Consider the following 16669-nt stretch of genomic DNA (forward strand, 5'->3'; position numbering starts at 1 on the left):
TCTCAACAAATCTGATCAAACTGTGTGTTTCCATAACAACTAAAAGCCAATCATTCCAAGCAAGAAAATTTCTAAGAGCATCTGTATCTCATGTCAACATAACAGGCTGTGTTTGCCATTTATGAGAAAATAACCAACCTGTGAATATCAATAACATAGCTTTGGAGTAATAATTTAATATATTTTTGAAACAGCTTATTTTCATTCACTCAATGATCATCATTGCATCTCTTCTCTAATAACTACTTCCATTAAAGCCTGCTCAAGTTCACAATTGGTATTATCTTCCCTTCATTAGATATGATAGGTACTTTGAAAAATGACAATTTTGTTAGATATTTTCAACTGCAGTCAAATTTATTATGAATTTCCAAAAGTATGAATAAAACCCCTTTAAGATCCTTTCATACTATAAAATTTATGATCAAGTAACCAAAACGAAAATAAGTCACATATGCATTCAAATAATTTCCATCAAAATATTTGAAATCCTGCTAGTTACATTGGGTGTGCAAAGTTATTAAATATTTGCAGCGTGGATAATCATTAACTCACATTTATTAACTTCCACATTGGCCAAAGGTTCATAGTGCTATGTTTAAAAAAGGGAAAAGGGAAATTTCTTTTTGTCACTTTTCATTTGATACAAATTCCTGAACAATGCCTGAAGCTAAGGGGAAACACAGATGAGGGGTTTCTTCTCTCATCCTGCTACAAGAACATCACCAGTAAATCTGGCATTCATCATCTAACCAGTAAATCTGAATGATTTGCTATAGCTTGCAAGATTACTTCAGAAGCAACCATGAGTCTACAACACAATGACTAATGGCAGTCAAGTAAAACTAGACCAGGTAAGAATAACAGATTTTATATTCTAAAGCAAAGTTTGTGAAATAAATTTATTCTTTTTCTTTAAAACCAAAGAAATTGGTGTCAGTGAGAATATATTTGTAAATTAAATAATATCAAACTGCTGTAATGAGATCTGCTTTTGCGTTCATTGGGACATTTCAGTAAGTTTATAAATAACAGTGCTCTTTCATACCAAACTATAATTTTGTAAATGTTCAATTGAACAAATCATGTAACTATGCTGACAAATCCTGTTTGAATGACAGATAAAACCTTTTAAAGCTTAAGACCTCATTTCTTCATTCTTCAAATTGTAATAAGCTTAAGAGCACTTTACTTTCAAATTTGAGTTTGAAGACAGAGGTGGGTTATACTTTTCTGAAACTTTGAATGCTGAGAAAAGTTACTCTAAAATGAAATAAAAAGATTAAGCATAGAATGACTGTGTTAAAAATATAACATTGTTAATATCAGCGAAAAACAGGCCCAAGTAGCCTGTTGGCAGTCAGGAGACTATCTAACATGGCATTTTATTGAAATTTGCTACTTATAATTGTCAACAAATTCAGTGGTGTAATATAATTAACCCATCTGATTGTAAAACTTGGCCTGGAATTTAGAGGCTATATCTAGGAGGAGTTCTGGTATTGTGTGCCATTTTACTTAGTTTCAACAGCAAAGGGGAATGAGGTAATGCAGCAACCATGACACCAACCAATAAGTGTACAAGCTGATATTGACTGTGCAGAATGCTTATCTTCCAGCATTATCAGAGACAGAGTAGCAAGAGATTGATTACTTGCAGATGGAAGTTGAAGGTGAACAATTTACAGCTTTCTTAACGACAGGACAAGAGTAGAATCAAGCAGAGAAGATAACATGAACGACACTCTGCACCTCCATCAGCAGGTAACCAAATTTACCCTTCCCAGAAAAAATAATGAAATTTCAAGTAACTATTCTTGCTGCAAATGACATTTGTATGTTGTTTGTATTTTAAATGTGAATTACCAGGGAATTTAACAGTACTTTTGTAATTTTAAATTTGTGAAGAGTGCAGAGTAAATTCCCATAATGCCTTGTTTACTCTATGTTACACTATCTATAAATCAGTTTTAAGGTACTATTAATTGTACAATATACAACATTTCCTCAAAACTTCTTTGATTCTAAGAATATTCCTCTTATAACTATCCATAACCACAAGGTGAATGTCTTAATGAAATTCTGAAAGGCTTGTAAGAGTGCACAAGTTTATAATCTAATTTGGTATGTTTAAACTGCTAAAAGGGTTAACTTACACAAAATAGTTCTTTTGTATTTTAGCAGTGTACAAGCTTCAGTCCACAGAGCAAAAAATATAACACCAGTTAATATGGATTTTAATTCAGTAATACTTTTGATCCTTCATAATGAAAAATCCCAATGTACACTCTTACCCTAAACAAGCTCTTACATTTTGAAAAATAAATTAACAATTTCAGAGGAATATATTGCTTAAAAATCATGTTCCCCAAACACTTCTGGATACAAGACTTTGTATTTAGCTTAACATAACAATTAGTTTTCAGTTTGCTTAAAGACTAGAACAGAAAATGAGGCTCCTTTGAAAATTCTGCTTAGACTATGCCCTGTAGCTACATTTTACAAAACAAATCTCAATTCTATATGGAAAATTTTCAAAACACCGATTTTCAAGGTTGCCACTGTCATACCACATAAAGGAAAGGAATTTTAATCCAACAAATACTTTGACATTCTAAGTATTACAGTTGTCTCAGACTTCGTTCTGAATGCCCAAAAGTACATATTGCGCATTCTTAGAAATACCGCGCAAAATAGGCCCCTCCAATCCTTCAAGCTGCACAGCTCAGCAATCCTGTGACAATCCCAATTTAACCCTAACTTAATCCCATGACAATTTTCAATTTTCAATTAACCTACCCAGTACATCACTGGGCTGTGGGAGGAAAATGGAGGACCTGGAGAAAGCCCACACATTCCACAGAGAGGATGTATAGAAACTCCTTACAGAGGACGCCGGGACTGAATTCTGAACGCCGATGCCCAAGTTATAATAATATCATACTATCTGCTACGCTACCATAGAATCCCTGTTGCATGCTTTTATAATTTGCTCCATTTATTGTGCAATAATTTGTACAATTTAATGCAATATTTAGGAATTACCTTCTCCAAGAAGGACTTGCTGCAAGTTTTTCTTGTTTCAGACTGATTCTAGACTGTTTTTTTTTTAAAACTTTGATTCCCCCAGTTTATCCAAATCATTTAAGGTCCTATAAGTACCTCACTAGTGTGCATCATAATGCAAATTAATTTTTAACTATTGGTACTACTTTTTCCATCACAGATCAGTATCAAAGATGAAAAAGAAGCTATGCTATTGCAGTTGTCGAAGATTGGTATACGATGAACGTGAACAAATCAGAAACAGAAGAGAACGGCAGTGCTCATCAGGTGTAACAGCAACTCCATTTGGATGGCACTGGCTTCCAGTGGAGTCGCTGTTACTTTCGATGGGCACTTACAGATCAAGGATCTTTTGCCTATTGAAATCATTTCTACAAAGCAACTTTCCCAGTGGTATTACTAGCTTTCCATGAAGTAAAGGTGTGCAAGACTATGACCTATGAATTGACAGCCAGTGCAATTACAGATTTGCCTGTCAGTTCTATAGGCCACTATTTTGTCCATCACTATAACAAAGTTCAACTCAGTCACGACAGCATATTAAGGATTGCATTTTCTAAAATGTGTTAAATGTAGAAAGGATTGAAATAATTCTACTGTAATAGTTAAAACAAGCTTGTTTTTCCTGCATTTTAGGAAATAAAACAATTTATATACCTTACAACTTGTTATTGCAAACTGTACACAACATTAACAAAACTTGCAAAAGCCTAAACTAGCCAAATATCACAATTCTAAGTGACGTGGAACAAAGTGAATATCTTTGCCAACCTGAAAATGCAAAGTCCAGCTTCAGGTTGTTGGCATTACGGAATGACCCACACTGAGGCAATGGGTAGAGACTGTGCTGGGCCTTGAAGCATACATCAGTTCCAGTGTGTCCAACCAATTAACTACACTCTTAAGATAACAGTAACACAGCTAAGTCTGACAAAGTACAAGATAATGAATTGGAGAAAAGTCATTTTGAGAACCTGAGAATACTCAGGAAAATAACTAATAATTTTGAAAAAGATGTAGAGAAATATTTAATAGAGACTGCTAGAAATCTACATTCTGTTAAATTGTAGGAATAAAACACTGACAGCATGAATAAATATAAGGAAAATTTAAGTGCAAGGAAAGAGACAAGCAAAGAATAAAAAGCAGTCTGTGTTTGTAACGCAAGAGAGATAAAGTAATTGTTTCTACATGAACCAGGGAAAATATATGATAGACACAACTTGGAAGTTAGATAAGAAATATCATAACAACATTTAAAGTAAGAGAAATATTAAATAATCAGGCAACCTGACAAATTGCTCATATGTTTTATCTACATTTCATGAAACATGAACAAATGCAGAGTCAGGGGAGAAATACAAGAACAAGTTGCCTGCTGGTGACAAGGCAGGAAGTCGAGTGAGGGAATACAGGGTCTGTATTCGCAGCAGGTGGCAGTTAGCGGTGTTCCACAAGATCAGTAGTTCGTGAAACTCTGCTTAGAAATATAATTAATATATTTCTGATTTCAGAGTCTAAGTCAACTATAACATTCACTGGGTAACAATTTATTTTTGGTGGTGTGGGGTAATAGGACTTGGACAGATTAGGAGAATGGGCAAGAAAGTGGCAAATGAAATACAATGGTAGGAAATGCATGGTCATGCACTTTGGTAGTAGAAATAAGTGTGCGGACTATTTCTAAACAAGGAGAAAATCCAGGACCTGAGTTGCAGAGGGACTTGGGAGTCCTTGTGCAGAAAACACTGGAGGTTAACTTGCAGGTAGAGTCAGTAGTGAGGAAGGCAAATGCCATGTTAGCATTCATTTCAAGAGGTCTAGAATACAAGAGCAAGGATGTGATGCTGAGGCTTTATAAGGCACTGGTGAGGCTTCATCTTGAATATTGTAAAAAGTTTTGGGCCCCTCCTCTTAGAAAAGATGTGCTGGCATTGGAGAGGGTCCAGAGGAGGTTCACAAGGATGATTCCAGGATCAAAAGGGTTATTATACAAGGAATGTTTGATGGCTCTGGGTCTGTACTCACTGGAATTAAGAAGGATAAGGGGGAATCTCATTATATGTTGAAAGGCCTAGACAGAGTAGAAGTGGTAAGGATATTTCCCATGGTGCAAGAGTCTAGGTCAAGAGGGCACCGCCTCAGGATAGAAAGGTGCCCTTTCAAAACAGAAATGTGGAGAAATTTCTTTAGCCAAAGGGTGGTGAATTTCTTGCTACATGAAGCTGTGGAGGCCAGGTTGTTGGGTGTATTTAAGGCAGAGATTGATAGATTCCTGACTGGACATGGCATCAAAGGTTACGGGGTGAAGGCCAGGAACTGGGGTTGAGGAGGAGACAGGAAAAAAAAGTGATTGAATCGCAGAGCAGACTCGATGGTCTAATTCTGCTCCTATGTTTTATGGTCTGATTGGCATCTATACTGAAGAGAATTACAACAAATTACCAGAGGACATTAATAGACTTGCGAAATAGAGAAATAACTTGAAAATGAAACAACACAGGTGAATATAGTACAATACAGGTTTCCCCCACTATCCGAAGGTAGAGCATTCCTATGAAACCGTTTGTAAGCCGAAATGGCGTAAAACGAAGAAGCAATTACCATTAATTTATACAGGAAAATTTTTGAGCGCTCCCAGACCCAAAAAAAACCTACCAAATCATACCAAATAGCACATAAAACCTAAAATAACACTAACATATAGTGAAAGCAGGAATGATATGATAAATACACAGCCTATATAAAGTAGAAATAATGTATGTACAGTGTAGTTTCACTTAACAGAATTGGGAAGCTTGAGGCAAAATCGATTTGTCGAAAAAAATCGGCACGTACACACGTGCACGTCACACATACACACATTCGCACGCCACGCATGCGCACACACCTGCCTGTGCAAGGCTTCATGGCCATGGTAGTCTTTCTCAGGGTAAACACAAGTTTAAAGTGAGCGTCTTTTTTCATAAAAGTGAAAATCCTCTTTTGGTTAATGAAAACAGGTACTAATGTAGGTCTTTCGTAAAAGCAAAATGTCGTATAGAGAACGTTCGGAAAGTGGAGGACACCTGTACTATTCTATAGTATAGGTAGAAAGCATGAATCTTATTACTTGAAAAGTGCAAGTCTAAGCAGGAGGGGTGTGGAGGAACACAGTACTAATACAACAATCACACAAGGTTGTATCAGACAGTAGAACTATACAAAAAGCTTGCTTGCTTTTGCTTTCAGGGACACAAATGAAAAGTACGTTTGTCAGAAGGAAATGGGGCTGTGCATGGCATTGAGATTAACAAAAATATTACTAGAAAAGCAAGGATTTCTGAATTAGGAAAAACACAGAGGCTAATTTTCTTCACTCTGGAGGAAAGGAATTTGAAGTGTTTTGAGAGAGGGTAAGTAAAAAGTTTATTTTCACTTTTGGACATGATACTATCATTACAAGTCACCAAAAAATCCAATGGGGAATTCAAAATAATCCTTAGGTAAAGAATGGAAAAGTGGAACTCAATACCATACAGAATGTGGTTGAGGCAAACGACAAGCTGGTTCACCGTGGACTACAATTACTGATCCAAACCTTATCACAGTTGTCGACATGGGTTTGTGCATTCTTCTCTTAACCATGTGGTGTTGTGTTGGGTGCTCCAGTTTCCCCTCACATCCCAAAGGTGCACCTGTAGGTTAACTGCTATAAATTACCAGTAGTAAAAGAACCAAGGTGAACTGATGGGCACAAGGGAGAGAATAATTTGCAAAGACTATAGAGAAATGAGACTGATGCTGCAAGTAAACTTCAAGATAATAGGCTAAAAAGCCTCTTTCAGTGCCACAATAAGAAAGCATTGGTCTCAGAAGAGAAAGGGTAGAGGGTAGTTTGAGTAGAGAATAAATTCCACCAAGGATTAGATGGGCTCAAGCACCCATACATTCTATATAATCAATGTATGCATTATGTAGAAAATGTATGATGTATAACTGGTGCCAAATGTTAAAGGAAATCAAGCACTTAGCAAATATCAACCAATCAGTTAAATAATTCGTCACAAATAATGACAGAACTCAGCGGAAATGACTGTGGTAAGATTTTGTATTTGGGATGCCACGTAGCAGGTAAGGTTGCACACTGTGATGTCAGGGAACAAAATGGATCACAAAATGGCTGCAAGACAAAGCAGGCAGGAGAAGAGTAATTATTCAGTGTGACCAAAGGTGGAAAATGGGATTGCACAAGATCAGTGTTGGGAAGCCAACAGTTCACAGCGTGTATCACTGATCTTGACTTTAAAATTAAAAACAACTTCTCAACTTACTGATGACACTAAATTAAGTAGCAAACTTATGATAATTTTCTAATCAAACCTTGGTGAATTGCACTTTGGGGAACATGTACAATTTTGTTAACATGTTATATAAAAATAAAGATTTAAAGCTGTCTTGCAGCTTCAGAAACCTAGGCAAGATCCTGACCTCAACTGCTGTTTGGAGTTTGCAAGTTTTCCCTCTGATCATATGTGATTCCCACACATACTCAGTCAACACTCAAATGCCAAACACGTACTGATTTGTAGGTTAAACTGCAATTGCAAATTCCATTTAATTGGTGGAAGGCATGGGAAAGGGGAGGTTGAGAATAAAAGAGGGGAGTTTGAAGCTGATGAAAATGAGAGATAATAGGATTACCATGGATTTGCACTTGATGTGGACATGGTAGATTGGAGATTCTGCTTCATGCAGCAAGTCTCTATGAACTGTCAAAAGACTGAAGTAGATTTCTGCCCAATTACATTTTGATAATTATGAGAAAGAAAATTCCAAATGCAGAAAATAAGTGGCAATATTGTAATTTACAAGCAGAAAGTGACTTAGAGAAAGTCCAAAGGACATGTATCCAGTGCTCACAGTGTGGTTTCCTGTATATTATTGAGACCCGACACAGATTGGAAGACTACTTCGCTGAGCACCTTCGCTCTGTCCGCAAGAAAAAGCAGGATATTCTAGTGGCCATCCATTTTAATTCCACTTCCCATTCCGACATGTCATTCATAGCCTCGTCTACTGTCGTGATAAGGCCACACTCAGGTTGAAGGAGCAACACTTTATATTCTGTCTGGGCACCTCCAACCAGATAGCATGAACATCGATTTCTCAAACTTCCAGTAATGCCTCCCTTTCTTCACCATTCCCATCTGTCATCTTATCTATCACCTCCCTCTGGCCTTGCCTTTTCTTTCTTCTATGGCCTTCTGTCTTCTCCTGACAAATTCCTCTTTCATCAGCACTGTATCTTTCTCACCAATCAACTTCTCAGCCCTTTACTTCACTACCCCCCCTGCCCCAAATCACCTTGTGTTTCTTCCTCCCTTCCCCCTACCTTCTTACTCTGATTCCTCATCGTTTTTCCTCCGGTCCTGATGAAAGGTCTTGGCCCAAAACATCGACTGTACTCTTTTCCATAGATGCTACCTGGCCTGCTGTGTTCCTCCAGCATTGTGTGTGTGTTGCATGGATTTCTAGCATCTACAGATGATTAATGAAGGAACAAAGGTACAGAAAAATAAAACTAATAGAAGAATGTGGGGGATTTAACTTCTGTTCCCTTTGGCAGAGGGAAGAATGGATAAAGGAGCAATGTATTGTGGTGCAAAGGTACAATGATGAGAGGGTTAGTGATGATGTCTAACGTGGATCATCATATGGTCACAGTATTTTCAACTGAATGAAGAAATTATAGGGTTAATTGCTTAAATTTATCTCAGCATCATGCATAAGCATTGGAAAATCATGCAGTATGTTTGAACATTCTGCCCACAAACTCCCAAACTGCTTTCCACTTAATCAGTTTCTCTCCGATTTGAAGCATGTGTTGAATGTGAATGTGTGCCATAGGGTTACAGATTTGGTCAATGTACACCATGTTTTTATATACAGAGGGTTGAAATGGTGTAGAAACTATGGGTTAATTTTTTAATGCTTATGGCAGGGAATTTTCATTAGATCATAGGACAAAGGAGCAGAATTAGACCATTCGGCCCATCTAGTCTGCTCTGCCATTTCATCAGATCTGAATTAATTTCCCTCTCAACCCTACTCTCATGCTTTGTCCTTGTAACCTTTGATGTCCCTACTAATCAAGAACCTAACAACCTCCTCTTTAAATGTACCCAATGACTTTGTCTTTCCAGTCGTTTGTGGCAATGAATTCTACAGATTCACCACCCTCTGGCTAAAGAAACTCCTCCTAATCTTTGTCTTAAAGGGATGCCTTTTATTCTGAGCCTGTGCCTTCTGGTCCTAAACTCTCCCACCATTGGAAACATCCTCTCCATGTCCTTTCACTCTATTTTCAATGTACTTAACTAAGAATGACACAGTTCCTTGTTTAGCTTGTAAAATTAACCAAACCTTCATACTCTGAAAAATCTCAGTAAATTGAGGTATTTAACAGAAGGAACAGAAGCTTTGACATGATATCATATGCACTTATTATAAGATTAAAAGGAATGAAAGCACAATTAGAATTTAGTTAGAGGAAAAAGGAGAGGAAATTAATAGGTGGTTGCACCCATTCCCCTGTGTGTTTGAAGTGGGTGGTACTGCATGTTGCAGTTCTCCATCTACTTCTGTTCAACTGGGAACAGAACAGTAAACTTGGTTGGGGAGGTAAATACAAAAATGGACTGAAAGTGCAGAATGGCCAATGCTGTGTTGTAAATGCAATACTGTGACAAAACCCGAATCTGCCTTGTCAATGAAAGTATTATTAACGATTATATATACAGTAATAACAAATAAACAATGCACATTCCACAGCACAATACTTACACAAAAATACAGTTTAACAGCACTTACAAAGCTGTTCTTTCACTCAAAACATTTAGGGAGTCTTAGAAAATTAGCACCACAATTTTGTCAAGCTGAACTAGCTCCACCCTTTTACAAAGCATTGTGGAATATTAGTCATAACAAAAGACTGATAGCATCTACCAATGTTCAAAGTCCTGCGAGGGCAGGGACGCCACTACTGTTGCAAAAATTTGGCTGCATTAATAAAAATCTAAATCTAGGTAAGGCTACAAGATACTGAAAGACTATCTTTTAGAAACGTTGATAAGATAGAAATAATACTTGGCAGTTAAGATTTGTTTTATGTCATAACGCACCGTGGCATGACACCCGCCAAACGGTATTTGAGTCAGAACAAGCATCACGTAGGCAAACATACACTTTGGTGTATTCTTGGTGTTAGAACAGAGCACTGTACTACTCTTAATTACACAAGTAATGTCGTAATACACCCTTCACAAAGAAAGTTCAATTGCTTGGGCAGTACCCTCAACTTTATCACTGTTTACTTTCCTACTTTTCACACTAACGTCCCTCATATTCTTATCGTTAGAAAGCTCAGTAATGCATAATGAACTGGGATCTATTTGAAATTGGCCAAATAATTTCACATTTACCTTGCAGCATATTACTAAATCAATGGTCCACAGTAAATGGGGTTGTGAGGAGCGAGGGATCACAAATGAGGAGGAGGAAAAAGCAGGTGAATATATAAGAGTAACATGGGAGGCAGTTGGTGCTTCAGGACGGACAGAGTTAGAGTGTTGGTAAGGCGTAGAAAAGTCAGGCAGTTACAGCGAGTGCCAAGTTGGGAGCAGATAGTCTGGGGATGGAGGTAGAGAAGGTGGGGAAGGGCGATAAATGCTGGCCTTGTCAACACATTCATATATAAAAAAAACCTTGCCAGTGTAAACCAGGAGAAACTTTAGAGCAGTCCCTTGATTTGGTTCTGCAATGGAACAACAGGTTTCAGTTTTTGCATGAAGAGTGATTGAATGAACACTGATCCCTGTGGCAACCCACTATTTACCAATCACCAATCTGAAAGTGACCCTCTTATCCCAGTTGTTTTCTAATCATTTACCATTCCCCTATCAATCCTGCTATTATACCTTATCTCATGAACTTTTACGTTATGTAGTCACCTTTTATATGGCACCTTATGGAATGCCTCTGGAAATATAAATACATTAAATCTACTGGCCCCCTTTTCTGCCCATGTTTGTCATGTCCTCCAGGCAAATCTGTAAATTTGGTTTCCCTTTCAAAATTATATGTTGAATCAGCTTGGTTATCTTAAGATTCTGTAGATATTCTGCCCTTATCTTAAGCACACATTTTCCTCAATGATACATGTTAGACTGAGTGATGTGTACTTCCAGTTTTCTGTCTCCCACCTTTTGGGAAGTTTGCATTGCACAGGTAATTGTAAACAAAACATCCGTTTACGTAAAAAATCCTGGATGCAGGCCATTAGGTCCAGAAACTTGTCAACCATTCTCTCCAGTAGTTTCCAGAATATTTTTTCCTTTTTGTGGTATTGTTTATTTTCAACTCTTCCTTTCCTGTAACTTCTTATAATTTGAGATTATTGGGATATTTTAGTATCTTTTGGTGTAAAGACAAAACCAAAAAGTCAATTAGAATTTAGGAAACTTAACCAATATTAATTCCCCATCTCATCTTCTAAAAGATCAATGCCTACTTTAGCTGCACACTTCCTTTTTACGTTCCTGCAGTAGCTCTTACTCATCTTTTTTAGATTATTTGCTAGTTTACTCTCAAACTTAACCTTCTTTGTAATTTTTTTGGGTCATCCTATGTGAATTTGTAAAATGTTCCACTTGGTGCAGGGAATGATGTGGAAATACATCTGGTACCATTCTGGTTGGGACTATTGAAAAGTCAACGAATGTTTAATTGACAAGTTAGGCAAATAAAAGATGTTCTTGATTTGGTGAGTCATTGAAAACAAATATAGAAATATATTGCAACATGTTCAAAGCACCTTACTTGTTAATGAGTGGTTCTGCAGTTTCTTTGTGGTAGAAAACTGGAATGGGAACGCCCCAGCTCCTCTGCCTCGAAATGCACCAATAGGTTCGCCTATCCAACATGGCAAGCATGCTATTCATAGCTGATCGTGGAAGCACTTCAACCTTCTTCAGTAACTCCTAAACCGAAACAAAGCAGTGAGAGACAGATTTTTCATACAGATCTCAACTCTAGCCACTGCCCAGAGTTCAAACAATTCTTCTTTTAAAAACACACACACACACACACACACACACACTCACTCACTCACTCACTCACTCCAGTTAGCAAAAATACACACAGGGCACACTCACTCACTCACTCCAGTTAGCAAAAATACACACAGGGCTAAGGCCAATAACAGCACTTATCGGCCCACATCATGCTACCATGATGAGTAGTTCTAAAGGACTGATGACTTTTGGCTGCTTCCATGCAAGGAACTCCCAGATGTAAGTTTTGGCACTGCTAGTCTAGAATGTTCTGAATGACAGCTGCTAGTGCACTGGTCACCCTGCTGTCACTGGATTCCACTTTGGGTGCAATAGTGGAGCCCGATTGCACATGGATTCCTAAACAATTATGCTGAGCGATCTGGCTCTCCAATCCCCCAGATAGACCTCAGTCCAAATATATTTCGAAGTGGATTCTCAGTCTGCTAACTTAGAGGAAAGAGCAAAGTTTTTTTTTATTTGCATCTGATATTTTAAGAATAGTAAAATCATGTACAAAATACATTTTCTTGGGGCATTAAGATATACAAATGTTTTTTACATGTCTAGCATTTTATATGATTTAAATATCTTTGTCATTAAATTTCTCATGTTCTTATAACAGATGAGGAAAGCATCCAGAGCCAACAACCAGCCAGCAAGTTTTTGCAACTTGCTGTCTCACCCCTCAATTCCCACCAACCTCTTTCTTACTTCGGCACTGTCCCTTACAACCACAGGCAAAGCAACACTTGTCTTTTCCTTTCTTCCCCTTCCACCATCCAGGAGCCCAAAGTGACATTTCAGGTGAACCTGCAATTCACTTGTATGCTGTGCTACATTTGTGCTCACAACATGGCCTCTTACATTGGAGAAACCAAATGCACATTAGGTGATTGCTTTATGAAACACCCACAAAGTCTGCAAAGATGACCTCGAGCTTCACATTGCCTGCCACCTTACTTCTCCATCTCACTCCTACTTTAACCAACATTTCTACTACAATGAGGCCCAACACAATATTGAGAAGAGCGCCTCATTTTCCTTATTGAGGAATTCTCAGTGGTTCAAGTAGCTCAATGCTTCTTGCTTCATTTTCATTTATTACATACAACATGCAGTTTGTGCCATGCTAGATCAGATACCAGATTTGAACAAGACCCCATTCAAAAAATATTGGTACAGCTGCAATATTTCTTCATCAATTGAAAATGCAGTCCACCACAGTGCAGAATCCACCCACCTTACTTAAGCAGAAATAATTCCTATATATTGAGACTAATGTCACCAAAACAGATTACAGAATTAGAATAATGCACTCATGGTTCTTTCTACAAAAATATCTTGAACTTCCTTATGTTTTAAGGACAGCAACATAATATATTCTTTTACAAGGACAGCAACATTAAACTAATTTAGCTAATTTTGACATTACCCCAAAATTTCTTCCAAGTATCAACTATTTTCTTCACCTATTCTGTTTTACCAAACTTCATATCCAGCTTTGTAGTTACCAAGATTGTTGCTGGAAGGAATTTTACTGACGTTTCGAAATACTGATGTGAGGCGAACGGCACTATTTGAACAATATACTGCAAGTACAATTGCCAGGCACATTTAGAAGTTAAGGGTATTTTAACTCCTGTTCTAATTTGGTATTTTAAAATGTTCTGTTGACTGGAAATTTGTTTTGTCTATGAAAGAAATCAAGAAAGAGAAATTGAGCAAATATGTATGCAATGCTAGTAAAAAAAAAACTATATCATAACATGGGGGCAAGGTAAGGTGCTAAAGGAGGAAGGGAAAGAGTGAGGAAGTATAAAACAGGAGCGTAATGGATAGAACAAGTGCAACCTACAAGAACATCAACATTTACTAGGGCACCAAAGTGCAAATCAGACACTGGTTTCGCTTTACTAATTGAAAACCATTGAGTAGTTTGGTTTGTTGCCCAGTGTCCAGATATTGATTTGGGGCAGCACCAGCTTTGGAGAATTGCATTGGCAAGAGGCGCTAGTTAAAATATACTGTATCTTTCTCCTTGTTCAAGTCCTTCATGGGAGCAACCATTGGACTGGAAATGTGATACAAGAATGGCACACTCTAGTGGCAAAATCAAAGAACTGCAATGGTGAGACTTCTCTACCTGTTAGCCAGCTCTAGTTACAGATTACAATCAGAATCAAATATATTATTACCGACATGTGTTGTGAAATTTGTTAACTTAGCAGCAATAGTACAATGCAATACATGATACTATAGTAAGAAATAAATAAATTACAGTTCAGTACATATGCATAGTAAATAGATCGAAATAGTGCAAAACAGAAATAATATATATGAAAAAGCAAGTTAGTCTTCATGGATACAATGTCCATTTAGCAATCATATGGCAGAGGGGAAGAAGCTATTACTGATTTGCTGGGTGTGTGCCTTCAGGCTTCTATACCTCTTCCCTGACAGTAACAATGGGAAGCAGGCATGTCCTGGGTGATGGTTTAATAATGGACACTGGGTCACTGGGTTCAACAGGGATCTTCACAGAAAAAGTCATATCCTCCCTTTGAAATCGGGCATAAAAGCCGTTGAACTCATCTGGTATTGAAGCATCGCTGCCATTCATGCTACTGGGTTTCGCTTTGTAGGAAGTAATGTCATGCAAACCCTGCCAGAGGCGTGCATCTAATGTCACCTCCAGCCTCGCTTGGAATTATTTCTTTGCTCTTGAAATAGCCCTCCGTAGGTTTTCTTGTACAGACTTGGGTCACCAGACTTAAATGCTACAGATCTAGCCCTCAGCAGACAACAAACTCCTGGTTCATCAATGGCTTTTGGTTTGAAACTGTACAGCAAGATTTCGTATGCACACACACATCCACATGGGTTTTAATGAAGTCAGTAATAACTGTGGCACACTCGTCCAGATTGGAAGATGAATCCCTAAATACAGTCCAATTCACCGATTCAGTCCTGTAAGCGCTCCTGTGCTTCCCTTGTTCTTCTTGGTTCTCAGTACTGGTGCTGCAGTTCTCAGTCAATGCCTATACTCAGGGAGTAGAAGTACAGCCAGGTGATCAGACTTTCCAAAGTGAGGGTGTGGAATAGCATGGTAGTTACTCTTGATGGGGGTGTACTGTTTCCTCTGGTATTACAAGTGATTTGTTGATGGTAATTATTTAGTGACTCTTTCAAGCTGGCCCGGTTAAAATCCCCCAAAATGACAGTGAAGGCATCAGGATATACTGTTTCGTGCATGTTGAGCCCACTGCTCAAATCATCTAGAGCCTGTCTGACAATGGCCTGAGGAGGAATGTACACTGCTATTAAAATGATCGCTGAAATCTCCTGCAGCAGGTAAAATGGACGGCACTTCAATTGCAAGATATTCCAGGTCTAGTGAGCAGAAAAGGGATGACACTGATTTATTTGTGCACAAGAGGAGTTGATCATGAGGCACACACCTCCACCTCTGCTTTTGAGAGATCGGACAGTAAATATTCTGCTTCTTTCAACTAAAAATTGATACCCTATTGTAACAGAAACGTTAGAAATTTCAAATTCAATTATTTTACAAGTTTTAAGCACACATGGAAAATGACTTAAGGCTGCATAAAACATCAAAGAATTATACTGCCCTTAGTCATTTGTCTTGAAACCAAGCAGTTTTTTAAAACTCCTACCCCATCAAAATACAGTATGTCCCTTGCAGCATCTTCATAGTTGCCCATTTGTTCTCTGGCATTTTTCCCAATTTTTAATATACATTTAATAGCTCTACATAATATATCGTCCCCAACATCCAAAGTGCACAAAAGCATATCGATTTGGACCAGAGCTTTTATACTCTTACATTTAGTTATTGAACTGTAACTGCTTTCCATTGTAAATATTGTTATTGGTTTCTTCTTTGTGTAATTCTCACTGATAAACAGCTAAACAAAAAGTTCTTTCTTTACATTTAATGTAAACATCAAAGCTGATCATGTCTGGATTAAAACTGCATTATTTCTCCTTTAACAACCCAGGAAGCAATTTTTAAAACAATGTTGAATAGCTCATGCAAACTTAGATAAAGAGTGTCAACTGCTGTCATTGCAGAAAAGGAACATAACCACCATGATACAAGCTACATATTAAAAATATAGGTACAAGCCACACCTCTACAAATTTTGATAATTTTAATAATTCAGTTTCAATATGATCATATTACCTGGGCTCGGTCCTTAATTCTTCCGGTATCTATGAACCATTGTTTACTGGAACGGATAATCACTGGCTTCTTTGTCCGCCAGTCATACGGGTAACTGTGTTGTACATCTTCCTCCTTTAATAACATTTTTGATCCCTGCAACATTTGGATAACTGTAATAAAATTCAGAAAGTAAATCCATAAAAATGTATTCACATTAAAACCCATACACAATTTTCATCTGTGCAGCAAATTTAAAGTAGGATGTTCCTATTATGTTGATAATAACCACTCGAGTTCTTGATGTGAATTTATTATTAGT

General features: G+C 37.6%; 1 protein-coding gene and 1 long non-coding RNA gene across 2 annotated transcripts in view; one reads left to right on the plus strand and one right to left on the minus strand.

Moving 5' to 3' along the window:
• Nucleotides 1–16669, minus strand: part of iars2 (isoleucyl-tRNA synthetase 2, mitochondrial) — a 108292-nt gene that overhangs the window by 74451 nt on the left and 17172 nt on the right. Inside the window, exons 11-12 of the mRNA XM_063055745.1 lie at nucleotides 16369–16520; nucleotides 11926–12086 (exon numbers count right to left, since the gene is read on the minus strand). Of these exons, the coding sequence (XP_062911815.1) occupies nucleotides 11926–12086; nucleotides 16369–16520 (313 nt within the window). The remainder of the gene's footprint in view (nucleotides 1–11925; nucleotides 12087–16368; nucleotides 16521–16669) is intronic.
• On the plus strand, nucleotides 622–3407 carry LOC134350501 (uncharacterized). Its single transcript, XR_010018909.1, has 3 exons — nucleotides 622–854; nucleotides 1620–1764; nucleotides 3227–3407. It is a non-coding gene; the product is annotated as an uncharacterized LOC134350501 (long non-coding RNA).

This window comes from Mobula hypostoma, chromosome 8 (assembly GCF_963921235.1).
Source record: "Mobula hypostoma chromosome 8, sMobHyp1.1, whole genome shotgun sequence".
NCBI classification, from domain to species: domain Eukaryota; kingdom Metazoa; phylum Chordata; class Chondrichthyes; order Myliobatiformes; family Myliobatidae; genus Mobula; species Mobula hypostoma.